Below are 15,745 nucleotides of genomic sequence, written 5' to 3'. Positions count from 1 at the left end.
ATCCCTCACCCTAAGTACAAGAATACCTCCCTCAGCACAAGTGCACCTGTGATGCTGCGCAATAGGCAGCAGCCGTGTGAAACTGACTGGAATCACAGAACGTTCTGTTTCAGACCCATGCTGCTGTGAGGGGTGAGGAGGGGGAAGGGGATAACCCTATGCAACAGCAACACAGATGAAGTTGAACTGGATGGTGCTTGGGAAGAGAAGAGATGGACCAAAGTTCTCTCAGTTCTTACTCCTAGCATGTCTGCTTGGTGTGAGAGAGGCAGAGTCAGATTAATTGATGTTTTTGTTCACATATTTTATTAAGAACATTTTTAACAGACCACATTACGGACAAAAGTAATAATGCATAGCTCTTAAGATCTATCTACTGATGAAAAGTGATATATAAGTTTGTATTTATATATATTTAATTACAATACACCTGGACTACTCCAAACAGGGTCACATCACCAGCTGAAGCAAGCAATTATCTGTTTCAGATAATTATGTCTGGTGGCTTCCCCAGAACCAATCGACTCTGTAGACTATCAGCTTGCATTTTAGCTGATGTGGCAGCTTAAGTCCTGGTGGGTCGGACAGGCTTGGGGAAATTTGCAAACTGTCCATAATAGGGCAAACCATCCAGAAGGTTGAAATCTGAAGGCCAGGAGTCCTTCTGCTGTGTCGCTTCCCCAAATTATAGTAAGGTTTCAGGGTTGGAAAGAGAAGAATGCTTGACGCCTTCAGATAATTGGGGTTCTTCTCTAATAATGAGTACCAAGAATAAGATAGTCAAAGGCATTTAGAAGTAGGATGGTTATTGGGATAAGGGATTAAAACAGGATAGATAAACATTCTAATAAAGTTAGTTTATGCCTGGGATGGGGGAGACTGGGAATTTTTAAGCTCTAGAAATCACTGCCAGCTCCATTTAGACTCGAAGCCGTCAGAAAGATGAGATTGGGTTCTCTTACAACTGTCAATGCACCCCTGTTCTAGCTACTGAAATCTGTTCCTATCTAGTCAATAGCCAAACAATGTCAAGCTACGCATTAAACTCTTCAATATGATACAACATGAAAGATCTTTAAGGCAAATTAAATAAGATTATCCCCAAATTTTGAATATGTAATGCTAAGAGAATAAGATTTAAAAATAATCAGTCTCCTGGGAAGATCAGAAGTTACCTTCTTTATAAAACACTTTACAATTAGATATTCTGTACAGGGATAGAGTAATGTAATAGGTTTTTGAATGTGCTCTGAATAATTTTGTAAGCCAGTACCTGTCATCTCTAAATTTTGCTTCCAGTAATTATATTGTGGGTCACAAAAGCCGCACTGCTTCCTCTAAAGTCCAACAGGAATATATTATGAGGTAAAACTCAGGAGATAAAACTCAAACATGTTCACTTCTGCAGTTCTCAGTTCCCTAGTTTCCAAGGTTAATTTTCAAATACAAAGACTCGTCCCATGTGAGCAGAGGCCATAGAACCCCCCTCCCTCACTCCTTCCAAAACAGCTATCCTACTCACAGTTGTGGAGTCAACCATTTCTACTGGCTCCCTCTCCCTCAAACCCTTGCTCTGCAAGCTATGCAAATATTAAAAGTAAAGGAATGACATGTAGGTAAGAAAGAAAATAGGGCTCTGCTTTGAATTTTTTTCCCAGAAGAGGATCCTCCCATATATTTAAAACTAAAAGTGGCCAGCAAATCCATCACCCTTCCCCTGAATCTTTCTCTCCTGCTGCTGCCACTCCACCCCTACCTGCACCCCCACCCAACCCAAATTTTTTTCTGAATCAAATGCAATGTCTGTCTACTGGACCCAGTTTGGGATTGCAATCCCTTCTTAACCCCTCACTAGCTCCTGTTTAGAGTATTTCAGCATACTTATACTTCCAAAATTATCACACCAGCAACCATATCCTAAGAGAAATGATTATGCCAAAAGAAACATGGGAATAGTGTGGTTTACTAAATATAGATTCTGTCACTATTCTAATAAGAATAACCTTCTCAATTATCTCACCAAGTTAAAAATAGTGAATGAAATAATTCAAAACCAAGTGTTTCTACATAAATAGGTTTATTTATTCTAAATCAAAAGTCTTTGCCTTTGGCAATAGTGTCTTATTTATTTTTAGCATTAAAGTAATTAGCACTCTTCCACAGGATGAACTGGGGCTCTGTACATTAGGAAGAGCTCCAAAGAAAGGAAACCTAGAAAAGTAAATATTTGTAGTCACCAGCTTTTTAAAAGGACACTGTCAATTTAAAATATAAGTCCCTTAAAAATAAAAGTTCAAAGTACGGTCAGATATGGAAACTGCCCTTGAGTTTCTCTGCCAATATTTTTGTTTTGTGTTGTTCAAAGCATATATTCCTTTAAAAAATATTTTCTTCTCCCCTGTTGCTTTGTGACTAACAACAGGGGAAATGGACTATAAACAAAAGACTGGATTCTCCAGCTTGTGTAGTTGTTTATATTTGTGCTAAGAGGTCATAAAATACCACCAAATCAGAATTCTCCACACATTTATACAAGTGGTAGCATTGTACACTCACTCTTCATAAGTAGAAATGGCTAGGGCTCTTCCAAATTGACGGTCCATTTTGGTCAATTTAATGGTGAGAGGCTTTTAAAAATAGTAAGTTTCATTATTTCAGCTATTTAAATCTGAAATTTGCTATACAACAAAAGTGTTGTAATTGTAAGGAGTTGTGGTGGGGTCACAAGGTTATTGTAGGGGGAGTTGTGGTACTGCTACCCTTACTTTTGTGGTGCTACTATGCAGCCTTCAGAGCTAGGCAGCTGGAGAGCAGCGGCCGCTTGCCGGGAGCCCAGCTGTGAAGGTAGAGCTGCTGCCAGCACCAGCAGCGCAGAAGTAAGGATGGCATGGTATGGTATTGCAATGCTTACATCTGCACGGCTGCCTTCAGAGCTGGGCAGCCGGAGAGTGTCAGCTGCTGACTGAGGGCCCAGCTCTGCAAGCAGCAGTGTAGATGTAAGCATTGCAATATCATACCAGCCATCCTTACTTCTGCGCTGCTGCTGGCGGGGCGCTGCTTTCAGACCTGGGCGCCTGGCCAACAGCCGCTGCTCCCTGGCTGACCGGCTCTGAAGACAGCACATAAGTAAGGGTGGCAATACCATGATCCCTTCTAGAATAACCTTGTGACCCCCTGCAACCCCCCTTTTGGGTCAGGACCCCCAATTTGAGAAACTCTGGTCTCCCCCGTGAAACCAGTATGGTATAGGGTAAAAGCATTCAAAAGACCAGATTTCACGGGGGGAGACCAGATTTCACGGTCCGTGACGTGTTTTTCATGGCCGTGAATTTGGTAGGGCCCTAGAAATGACTACAGAAGGTTCAAGGCAGTACACAATCAGGCTCTAAGGACTGTCAAATGCAAATGATAGAGAAAATGGGGGCCGGGGGGGGGGGCTGCGACGGTGGGCAGAGTAAACTTTTTTTTTCTAATCTCTTTCATTTCTATTAGTCTTAGGTGTTACTTGTAAAAATAGTAAGCCAAAAAAAAATGCTATTTGTGTGTTTTCTAAACTGATGGGATCTCTTCATTTTTCTGTATGAAGTGTTCATATGTGTTTTGTAGTAAAAGGTTTATTACTCCCAAACAGGGCGTCTTTCAGTAGGAAATCTTATCTACATAGCAGATATGTTGGCAACGGCTCCCAGAGTCCAGGGTAAGTGCTTCTTTAAAAAAAATATTATAAATCAAAATAATTGATATTTGATTTTTCTTTCATATTTTAATTGTTTAAAAGTAATCAAAGGTAAGAGGGATATAACATAAAATGCTGCATGATCCATGATGATGATGACCTTTTAATGGAGTTCTTCTGTCTTATGTATTTGTATTTGTTTATTTGGATAGGAAAATGGTCCTCAACAAAATGTTTAGAAAGTGGATGTTTATAAGCCCCAATGAGTACCATCTACAGATCCCTTCTCCTTTATTTGGGTAGCACGTTCTGCTTTTCTTCAGTTTAGAGAGAGCAGCAGAAAACTTACTGAATTTTTATTTCATTAGGCAATAATTGTTCCTGTTTCTCTCTTTCCTCTTCAAGTAGTGTTCGCAAAAATGCAAACTAGCTAAAGGAACCCGTTAGCCATCTGCCATATACTCATCTCCCAGCCAAATGTTTATACATCCTTGGTCACTAGAGTGAAGATTCTGTCAAAAAATTTCCATGGCATTATAGTATTTCAATTTGAGGTAATAAAACTAAGTAGTGATGGTTTTAGACCATAGCTAAACATGTTCAAGAACTAATTCTCTTGAGGTTAATAGATTGTGAGCCCAATCCTGCTACTGTGTAAAGGCTGTAAATCTATAGTATTCATCCTACATATTGATGTATGTGATTGGATGTTTAATTATCATAACATGATCAATATTCATCTTCTAGCCACTTTTAAAAGTTTTTGAAAGGAAACCTACATAGTAAGGCCAAAGTTTTCAGAAACACCCACAAATGTGTGTGTGCCTGTCTTGAAACCACTAGGGCTGGAGTCTCAGTGGTATTGAGGACCCATACCTCCCACTGAATTGATGTTTCATGCATAAGTTTGACACCTTGCAACTAATTTTCAGAAGTGCTGAAGTAAATAGGAGCTTGAGTTCTCAGCATCAGGTACAAAGTAGCTAAGTCTGGGGCATCCTAAAACCGACACACAGGATGAATAGGTACTTTTTAAAATGTGGTGCTTTGAGCCAAGAAATTCAGAGCCCCCCCCAGTGCTATTAAAAAATCTTTATTAAAAAAAAACCTGTAAGGATGTTCTACAAAAATATTATTATTATTAAAATATTCCTCTCCTGGTGTAGCTGCATGACAGGTGTAATGCACAGCAGCCACATAATCTCACAGCTGAGTCTCATGGCAGCAGACTGAATAAAACAGGCAAGACAATTTAAAGCAACTGGCAAAAGTAAGAAGTGTTTTTGTGTGCATGAATAAGAACAGGGGGACGCTGGGAGTGTTCCTTTGAAATTAGGAGATTGTAAAGTGCTTTGGGATCCCTCCGGATTAAGAGGTAGGGGAAATCCAGACCCCATCAGAGTCACTGGAGAAACTCCCATTGACTTCAGTGGGGCCAGGATTTCAGGGACACTTGGTTATAGGGACACAAGAGGAAACACTCTGGCATGTAGTTAGCAAAACCTGGGGGCTGGGGAGGGCAGTAAGCTTGGGGAGCAGTTAGGGAGCTGCAGCCCAGGGCTCTCCATGGGGGGAGGCATTCAGGAGCCACTGGGACTGGGCAGGGTTTGTGTGAGCCCCCTGCAGAGGTCACTGCAAGCAACGTTACCTTGTAGCTGGGCTGAGAGCGACTCTTGGTGCTGCTGGTACTTGAGTGCCACCGCCTCGGCTTTCCTCAGCTGGCTCTGCAACTCGTAGTACAGCACGGCCCCGTAGAGGAAGCCAAACGCGACGGTCAGGAGCAAAAAGGTCTGGAAAATCCGCTTCTGTTTTCGGGAGCACATCCCGTTGCCCATAGTCCCTCCTCGGGTCCCGGAGCCCCCCCACCCCAGGCGGTTTAGCAGCAGCTGGAGGGAGGAGGAGGAGGAGGCAGCATTGGGCACCAAGGGACAGAGCCGGGAGGAGGGGACCCTGAGCGCTTAGTTCAGCCCCCTCCCACTGCTGCTGCCCTGGAGCCCGGGGCGCTCTCCGCAGGCCGTCCGGCCCACGTGGCTGCGGGCGCCCCAGGAGCATGCTGGGGCGCTCCGCCGCGGGGAGGGGGCTCGGGGGCCGCACGGGGACGGTGGGTGGGTGGGTGGGTGGGGGAGGGGATCTCTGCCCCCCGCCTGTCTTACTCCAGGGCGGGGAGCGGTGGGGGCAGCAGCTCATCTGATGGGGTGACGGGGCGCGTACTGGAGGATGGGGGGGGGAGAGAAGGGTTTCTTTACACAGCAGCTTTCCTGGTCCCTGCCATCCTGTCTGCGGGACTTGGGGGGTGGGGGGGGTCGGGATCTGTGCCCTGCAGTGCCCCTGCTCCAGATTACCAGTGTGTCTGTGGGTGCTGGGGTAGGGGACTCTGTATAGCAGCTCCCCTGTTCTCCTGCCGGGGTTGCTTTGGGAGAAGGGTCAGAGGGCGAGCGTGTTTCTCTCTCAGCTCCCTCCCCTCCGGCCCGCTTTAAGGGGGGTGTCTCTGTGCATCAGCTCCCTCCCCTCCTGCCCGCCTTACGGGGGGGGGGTGCCTCTGTGCATCAGCTCCCTCCCCTCCTGCCCGCCTTACGGGGGGGGGGGGGAGGGAGTCTCTGTGCATCAGCTCCCTCCCCTCCTGCCTCCTTACGGGGGGGGGGCTCTCTGTGCATCAGCTCCCTCCCCTCCTGCCCGCCTTACTCTGCAGCCACCTGAACGGGAAACAAAGGGAACTTCCCTGCCTGCTCTGGCCACCTTCCAGCCCTTAACTTACGTGTCACCTCCGCTCCTCGGCTGCTCTCTGCAGTGGAATCCCCGAAGGAAGTCCCGCTCCGGGCGCTGCCTCATTGGGCCCAGCCTCTGCCCACTCCCCTCCCTTCGGGGAGCAGTGTCTGTGCGCATTGGGTGCCCGCTGTGTCCGTCCGGCCCACGGGGCGCTCTCCTTCCCTCTCCCCGCCTTCTCCATTCCTGGATCGCCGCCCCTTGGAAGACAGGGCGCTTGAGAGCTGGGAGATCCATGTGCACGCGCGAGTGCTGTGCGTGTACCTGCCGTGCCTACACACTCCAGCTTGGGACACAAGCGGGGTGTGTGTGTACACGCTTGCTGCGGAAACAGACTCGGTGTGGATAGCTCCTAGCTGTGGGCACAGGTTGTATGTGTGTGCACACACTTTTCAGCTGCAGGTTTTCATGTTGTGCAAATCAACTACGGACACGTCTGGTCTGGGCTGTGTGTGTGCTTTCCAGCTGTGCACATCCGTAGTGTGTGCATGTGGCAACAGGACAGGTTGTGAAGGTTAGAATATTGTACAATGGCGTGTGTGTACATTCCAAGCACAGGAGTACTTGTGGCACCTTAGAGACTAACCAGTTTATTTGAGCATGAGCTTTCGTGAGCTACAGCTCACTTCATCGGATGCATAGCATATCGTGGAAACTGCAGAAGACATTATATACACAGCTTCACAGATTCCTGTTGTATTTACTTTCCAGGTGCAGGGTGTGTAGGTTCCAGCTGCATACATAGATGTATTTTGTGTGTGTGTGCCAGCTACATACATGGTTGTATTGTGTGTGTCAGTTCCAGCTGCATACATAGGTGTGTGTGTGTGTGTGTGTAGGTTCCAGCTGTCTGCACAGATGTTTTGTGTGTGTGTGTGTGTTCCAGCTGCATACACAGACGTTGCGTGTGTGTATAGGTGCCAGCTGCATACACAGTATTGTGTGTAGGTTCCAGCTGCATACATAGATGGGTGTGTAGGTTCCAGCTGCAGGCACAAATGTGCTGGGTGCCTTATTTGCTTCTGCACAGTTTCAAGCTGGAACTTGTGCTGAAGCCCAAAGGAGTGTGAGCAGAGCGTCGGCACATGCTTAGTGGGAAAGTGAAGCCACAAAGAAGCTGCTGCCCTTAGCCTCACTGGGCTCTACCCAAAGACCCACAATGCTCCTAGAGCGGATGAAGGTGGTTGCTACAGGGAGCAAAGTAGAGAAGGCTGGATAGGGAGCAGAGTAGGAGGAACTCAGCAGATCAGGGAGGGAGCAATGTGGGATGAAGAAGCAGCATGCTTAATATGATTTTTAAAAACATTTCTTTTGAATATTTTTAAAATTCTCTTATACTGTAGGAATCTGTTCTTCTATAGCCTGGAACAGACATAAGCTGGAGTACTGGATATCCTGTAAACTAATGTTTCTCAATGACAGGTTCGTGGACCAGCGCCAGTCTCTGATCTCTCCCTGACACAGTTTAGAAAGGCAGCAAGCTGGTCCTGGGTATCAAAAAGGTTGATGAACACTGCTATAAACTACAGTCACTGACTAGTCCCAGCTATGCATACAGCCATCCAATTAACACGATGGCTAAGGGTCTGATCCTCTTAAACTCTCTGAGAACCTCAGTAGGCATGTTGCCAGCCTTCCTGGGCTCTCAGCAACTGTTAGGAAGTGCTCAACACTTTTCATGATCAAGCTCTGCACCCAGAGTTTTGGAAATGCTGGTCATCAAGGGCTTCACACCAGGTAGTGGATTCCTTTTGAGGTCCTGGGTATCCATGGATTTCACATAGGAGATGTGTGGCGAATGCTCTTTGCAGGTGTGCTTCAGCATCTCATAGGCTCGGGCCCCAATGTCCCTATTAGTTTGAATGGCTAGCTCAGTACTTTACCCTGAAGTGTACAGCAACGGCACCGTGCTGTGCTTTGAAGACTACATAGGAGAATTGGGTTCTTCTTCAAGAACTTTTTCCATCTCTTTTGTTTATGCATCTCCCCTTTCCAAATGATTTGTTTGAAGACTCTTTTTGAACTGACCCTGACATCATTTTTGGGTTCAGATTTCTTTCAGTAGCTTTATATTTGGCCTTTTTGTTTCTTTCTGTTGGGGCACCTGTGAGCCTGATTCTGCCACCCTTACTCACCTTGAGCATTATCTTACTCCAAGAATAGTTACACTGAAGTGGAGGAAGAGTACTGTGACATTATCTGATTAAAATATGACCATGTACATCATTGTTGCTACTGTTATATAATTGCAACAAATCCTGTACAAAGTATGTCAAGTAAGGTGTCTATGGAAATGCGATTTGCTGAATGTGATTATGCTATTTGTATGCATGTATCATTTTTGTATCTGAAATTATGAATATTAACAGTACCTGTGTTTCAAATGTTTGTTCATGTGGAAACACCAACAAGGTGTTTAGTCAGCACATTGTGAAGGAACCATTGAAGTCGAATGGCCCATCAAAGAACCCATAACTCACAATGGAAGATGCCTATCTACACAATGAATTTTCCTGTGAACATTCTAACTGGAGTATGGATAATGGATTCTGCTATGACTAAGCGAATCATGCATGGACATATGACTTGCCCATGTGACTCCAACCACCATCTTGTTGCCTGTAATGTTCCACAGTGAGAACAATGCGTTTCCATTCACTTGGCAGAAGCTATAAAAGGCTTATACTAATGGGAGCATTCTAAACAAGGGACTGAGGACCTTCCAGTGATTTGGAAGCAACCAGAGACTTAACAAGCCAGCAATTTATTTCATTGCTGCTACAAGCCTGAACCAAGAACTTTGCAATTATTGTACGTATTTGATGCCTTTAGCTAATTTTAACTATCACCTTTCTTTTTATAAATAAACTTTTAGATATTAGTGTAGTGGGTTAGTGATGGCCCCTCTCCCTCTGGGTCAGTGGGAGGCCACTCCACCTCACTACATAACGGGGCGTTGCTCACGGTTGGGGAATAAGCAGCGTCACTCTCGGCTTGTAGCTCTGGTCAGCAATCTGGGTAGAGTGACAGGCAGTCAGGATCCCTAGCCCGCAATCAGGGCAGTGAAGGATCGGTGGCTCACACCTATACTCGGGACGAGCAGCAAATAAACAGTTAGTAGACAGAGCCCTTCATCAGGGCGGGGCAATACAGAGTCTGAGTCTCAGGCCTGCACTCAGGGCCAAGCAGCAAACCAACAGTTCAGAGCCCAAGCCCTTAGTCAGGGCAGGGCAACAAGTCCTCTGGGCTCAGGCTGGGGTAGAGCACCTACACAGAGTCTAGGGGAGCTCCAGAAGGGTTAAGCCTAGTATCCTCACTCGGTGGACTGTAGATGGATGTAGGCCCTCTGGCCTATGGAGGGGGAGTACTGCCACCCCAGGGTTGGGGCAGCAGAGGGGATGCGGGCCTGCCCAACTCCACGGCATCCCAGCCCAGGGCCCTAAAAGTGGCAGAGGGGTCCGCCACTGGGTCAGCAGGGATCCTCCTGCAAGTCGCTGACCTGGTCACAGGCTAGCTCTCAACTAGAAGTTTGTCTAGTTCCCTTGGGCTACTTCCTATCTCCACCTTGGGGCATACCTGGGTTTGTAAGGGGTCCTTTTGCCTCGGTGGGGTAGAAGGTTAGTAGCAGTCCCGGCAACTCCTCCTCGGCTTGGTCAGTGAGTGGCTCCAGCAGCGTCAGCCAGTCGTCAGTGCCGCCAGGATCAGTGGCAGTCTCCCAGTTCAGGTACAAGCAGGAGGCATCTGACTCCTTCAGTGGCTGCAGCCCAGCTGACCTTGCAGACCTGCCTTTTGTACTTCCTGTCAGACCTACCTTTTGTACTTCCTGTCAGACCTGCTTTTTGTACTTCCTGTCCCGCCCACTGACTTCCAGTGGAAGGGTTTGAGTTTGATGGACCAAAAGTGATTGTATTCTGCAAGAACCAAGAGGGGAATATTGCTTTAAGTACTCTGGGCTGTGAATGAGTTACTGGGGAAACCAGGAAGGAACTGAAGGCAGAGTGCCTGCAGTGCCATAGGGGGTATGCTTTGAGACTGCACAATGTGACGCATCCTGTTTGTTTACTCATTTTTATTTTTTTTAACTATCTCTATTATTCTTCCATGAACTGTGAGTCTCCTGTGGTTTTCCTCCCTTTTTTAATGTCAGTTTTCCTAAGCTTGATTCCCCAATTATTTTGTAGCGAGGGATAAAACATCTTATTAACATAATTAGTGAGATACAGCCAAGGCCGGCCCTAAAACAAGTGGCATCCACGGCAAGGTGCGTCTTCAGTGCCCCCCACTTCATTTGTTAAATTTTTAATACCTTATTTTTTATTGCATTTGTAGCCCATTTTATGATTTTGATGCATTATTTATCTCTGTCATATAAAGTGATAAATTTGCATGCTAGAATCTGTAAATCTGTACTTATTGATGCCATATATAAGCAAATAAGTGTTCAAGAGTGTTTTTCTGTCTGCTGGCAGCTTACTAAGGTCATACCAAAACCCCAGGTATTTTCTTGGTGCTTCATTTGTCTGAACCTTTCTTTGATGGACATTTGAACAGTGTCAATGAGCGAGCAAAAACACACCCTCTTGAATTTTTCTTCCGAGCTTCACCTCATCTCTGCCTTTGTAACCAAACTGTCTATTCCTCCAATGTTTACAAGTTTCCTTGAAGACAGGCTCAACTCCTAAGTTTTCCACCATTTCTTTGGCAGCAGTGATGGCATGTTCAAATCCGTTGTCTCCATAGGCCACAATGAAATCAAGGCAGTAGCAGTCACAGTGTCCATCAACTGAGTTTGTAATGCCTCGCTTACAAGGTTTACTTGGAACAGGCTATCATGCCAAACCACAATTGAGACCAGAAATTTGAAGTCAGTGATCTAATTTGCAAGGCTTTGTGCCTCGTGTTGGATTCTGGCCTCAGCTTTACTCGCCCAGTTCCATCCGGGTGTTGTAAACCTCAGTCACATGGTACCTCACTGGCCTTGTGCTGTCAATGTAGCTCTCCCAGCAGGTGTAACTTAGCAGCTTCATAGTCAGATTTGTAACATTGCCCATGAGGCTCTTTCACCTGATAGCTGATGCTGAAAACTGGATTTATATCCTTTGCAGTACTCTGAAGAGAGATACTGAATCTAGAGAAGATGATGCTGCATCTGACAAAACCAGGCTGAGGGAATGGCAGCCACAAGGCATGAAGAAAGCTGTCGTATTCAGCACAAGGATCCTTGCGTGGACGCCACTGTTTCTTCCTTTCACGTTTGCACCATTGTCGTAGTCTTGGCTATTATTCTCATTCTCAACATTCATTAATTGTTCTGTTAGGCCTTTTCCACAGAGCAGAAACAGGTAAAGGTTCGAGGAAAATGTAGTTCTCAGAAAGTCTGGAAGTTTCCATGAGATTCTACAAAGGTCCAGAACATTCTAGGAGGTTAGTGAAAAATGAATCCACATACAGAATAACTGAAACATTTTACTTCAAACATTCTATTTTCCCTTTTTGTTGCTAACAAGAAAAGCACCACCCTGAGCCCAGCACTGCCCAAGCCTGGCACCCCAGGCAGTCACCTGGGTTGCCTGCCCCTAAATCGTGGATCTACCTAGCCCTGGACTTTGAGAAAGGAATTGTGTTTTCTGTGCATGTAGAGAGATGATCATTATCCCTACAGTGGCCTTCCTCCTTTTATGCTGTGGTAGCCAAAGCAGGGAGCATAGCTGTCCAGAATCAGTGTAGAGAGAAATGGCTCTATGTGATGTCCCTGTGCCCATGACAGACCCCAGAGTTCCAGACCAATCTCAGGGGGATGACTTGACGTGGAAGCAGAACCCCACTTTTTTTGGGAGGGTGTGACTGGTTCGGTCACAGGGATCCCCTTGGGACTGTCACCTGATGTGCTGAAATTACCTCTGAGGCCGTTTTCCCTGCCAGCTTGGGACTCCAGAACCCTGCCTTGTTGAACCAGACATGCTAGCCTGCTGCAACACAGACTCAGGGTCTGGACCATGCCCCTCAGAGCTGCAGACTTTAACCAAAACCAGCTCAGCAGGTTACCTCTCCAGCACCCAGACACCCAGTTCCAAATGGGATCCAAACCTCAAATAAATCCGTTTTACTCTGTATAAAGCTTATGCAGAGTAAATTCACAAATTGTCCACCCTCTATAACACCATAGAGAGATATGCACCGCTGTTTGCTCCCCCAGGTATTAATCACTTACTCTGGGTTTATTAATAAACAAAAGTGATTATATTAAGTATAAAAAGTAAGATTTAAGTGGTTTCAAGTAATAACAGACAGAACAAAGTAAGTCACCAAGCAAAATAAAGCAAAAACAATCAAGTCTAAGCCTAATACATTAAGAAACTGATTACAGGTAATATCTCACCCTCAGAGATGTTCCAATAAGCTTCTTTCACAGACTAGACTCCTTCCTAGTCTGGGCCCAATCCTTTCCCCTGGTACAGTTCTTGTTAGTTCCAGCGAAAAATCTCAGGTGGTAAGCAGGGGTTTTCTCATGACTGGCTGCCCCTTTTGTCCTTCTCCACCCCCTTTTACAGCTTTGGCACAAGGCGGGAATCTTTTATCTCTCTGGGCCCCTACTCCTCCTTCTAAATGGAAAAGTACCAGATTTAAGATGGATTTCATTATCAGGTGACATGGTCACATGTCACTGTAAGACCCCTCGTCTCCATTCCCCATGGACTGGCACACACATACACAGGAAGGCTTTCAAGTAACTAAGGCCATTTACAACTGATTTTTCTGGAGCACCCTTAAGAGCCTCCACTTAATATGTTTACATCAGTGATACAAGTTTATATCTTATTCTCCTAACTCCGGAAATAGAAATAATACATGCAAACAAGTAGGATGAACACACCTACTAGATTACAAGCTTTTTAATGACACCATACAAGGGGTATTTAGCATAAACCATATTCCAGTTATGTCATATTCATAAGCATATTTCCATAAAGCATATGGAGTGCAACATCACAGAGGGGTTGGGAGATCCCACTCCCCAGTGACAGAAGATTTGAGATGAAACTAAGGAAAATCATACAGACTGTCCCCACCTCATTGCCTCATGAAGCTGGGCCCAAATGTGGTGTTAATATTTTATAAGGTTTACATGAGAAATGTTGAACCAGGAAACTGGTGATAGCAAATGTTATTTTCTGTTAAATTAGGTAATCCCACATGGCTGTGCCTCACTGTGGGCCATCCTACATGAAGACCTTGGCGGATGGAGAAATATGTAGGCCAGCGAATTTTGAGTGTTTCCATCCCCACTGATTCCAGTTCTGTCCTCAGACTGCCTTGCTCTTTAGAAAACCACATGTGGCTTTACAATGCCTGAACAGAAGCCAGGAAGAGTTGATATCCAACAGCAGTAATCCCACACTTCCAGGAAAGAGAAATCTCATCCCCAAAATTGTCTCCACTAGTATTACACTTTATACTTAATTCTCAACAGCAAAATCAGAGGAATACTTCATCAACATGTTTTATTTGTAAAATCTCTGTAATTCATTAAGCATCTGAAATAGAGACTTTAAGACAGAGCTTGCTAACAGCCGGTTACATAACTGCAGAATGAAATAAACTGAGGCTAGAAAAACAAACACAGTACTGCAGCTGTAAAATCTAAATGAATGCAGATAAACCCGCAATTTTAAATAAGATAAAAATATAGGTCATGAGCCTAACATCTTTAGTGTGGGTCCACTATCACTTTCAGCTATCCAATATCATGAATGTCATACTTGTTAGCAAGATTATCCCTGCCAGGAAGCAGCTCAAAAATGCAAAACAATTTTCTAAATCCAGCTCATGTTTATTCCTGGCAAGAACCGTTTATTTTTATTTTTTTAACTTTCATGCTGCTATGCTGAGCAAAATACATAAGAACATCTTTTACAGACTGCAACTATTTGTCGTAATTACCACCTTTAGTTGCTTAAAGTTATAAAATCAAATAATGTATATTTCTAGACAAAGGAGCTTTACAGATTTATTCAGAAATATAAAGGAGAACAGCAGAGTGGAGAGAATTGCTGTATTTGGGGAAGACCTGTCATTTATGCTAATTTCTTGCAGACATGTAGGCTTGTGAATAACATTATGTATGTACCACTATTGAACTCAATGGGGCACTTACATGCATAAAGAAACTCATACAAATATGTGTTTGCAAGATCAGGGTCTTAATTTGCAATGCATTGCATGGCAATGAACTGAACATTGGTTGAAAAAGTAGTTTTATTTTTCTTCCCAAAACCCAATACATTTGTTAGGTTTCATAAATCTTTGGCATTCCCCACATTCTCCCAGCCTTTATGGTTTGACTTTCGACTTTATGGCTTGTTTTTGACTAGCAAACATTATGACTTTGAAGCACAGGGTGGTAGAAATGTACACGGTGCCCTCCTTTATTGTGAGACTCATGCGACTTTGAGAAAGAAGCTTAAGCAGTCCTAATGAATGAGCCATTGAGATGTTGCTACACAGATGAATGGATGGCCCTTTCCCTCAGGAAGATCTGCAGGTCCCCTTCACTGGACTTGCAAGCAGTTGTTCCACTCTATAGGACAGAGCCAACTGCAGACCCTGTCTGCCGGTGAGCTCATGAATCTCTGCCTGCCCTTGCCTAATGTGGGGTTTTGATGGCCATCACAATCCTGTAGTTGGGTTCAGACTTGACAAACGTCAGTCTATTCTCACTGTTGGACTGAAAGCACTATTAATTAGTTTCTATAGATGTAGTTATTTTGGTGATATTCTGAACTATGTTCTGGCAAGAAAAAAAAAGACGAATTTACCAGTCTTACTACAATTCATTTTCTTTTACAAATCACATCTGGCAGCTGGTCCATTTAAGAGCAAGGCCTGAGAAATGTATCACTAGTCATGCAGGGAGAGTGGTCCAGTTTGATAACTGTGATGTGCTGGGGCACGGGTTTAGTATAATGATTGTACAACTAGTGCTGCTAGAGTCATGTTTGTCAGCAGGGCTGTCACAAACTAAGTGGTGGGGACCCCACAGTGCCCACATGGCACCCTAGTGACTTCAGTGATCAGCTTTTTGCCATTCATTTCAATGAAATAGGATTGGGCTTTCTCTTGCCGTTATGTTGGCTTGCATAGTTTGCTCTGATCTGTGTTCTGGTTTATGCATTCCAGTCACAGTAGCTGTGTTTTATTTATTGTTGGTTTTATGACCTGTATTGTGAAAGGCTCTGAAGAGCTTTATATGAAGGTAGCCTATAAATTAAATGGTTGATGGATCTATCGTATAATTTTAATGCCTCA

At 44.8% G+C, this 15,745-nt stretch overlaps 1 protein-coding gene across 2 annotated transcripts in view; it reads right to left on the bottom strand.

Moving 5' to 3' along the window:
• Nucleotides 1-6,466, bottom strand: part of GOLIM4 (golgi integral membrane protein 4) — a 62,696-nt gene extending 56,230 nt beyond the window's left edge. The window contains exons 1-2 of one of the 2 annotated variants that reach the window (XM_074963608.1): nt 6,432-6,466; nt 5,325-5,562 (exon numbers count right to left, since the gene is read on the bottom strand). In XM_074963608.1, coding sequence (XP_074819709.1) covers nt 5,325-5,511 — 187 coding nt within the window. In that variant the 5' untranslated portion in view covers nt 5,512-5,562; nt 6,432-6,466. The remainder of the gene's footprint in view (nt 1-5,324; nt 5,563-6,431) is intronic. The other variant, XM_074963609.1, reaches the window with a different exon arrangement.
• Between the last annotated feature and the right edge of the window lie 9,279 nt (nt 6,467-15,745).

The sequence above is a fragment of the Natator depressus genome, chromosome 9, assembly GCF_965152275.1.
Source record: "Natator depressus isolate rNatDep1 chromosome 9, rNatDep2.hap1, whole genome shotgun sequence".
Taxonomy (NCBI): Eukaryota; Metazoa; Chordata; order Testudines; family Cheloniidae; genus Natator; species Natator depressus.
The sequence above is the reverse complement of the archived record's forward strand: the minus strand, read 5'-3'. Positions and strand labels throughout refer to the sequence as shown.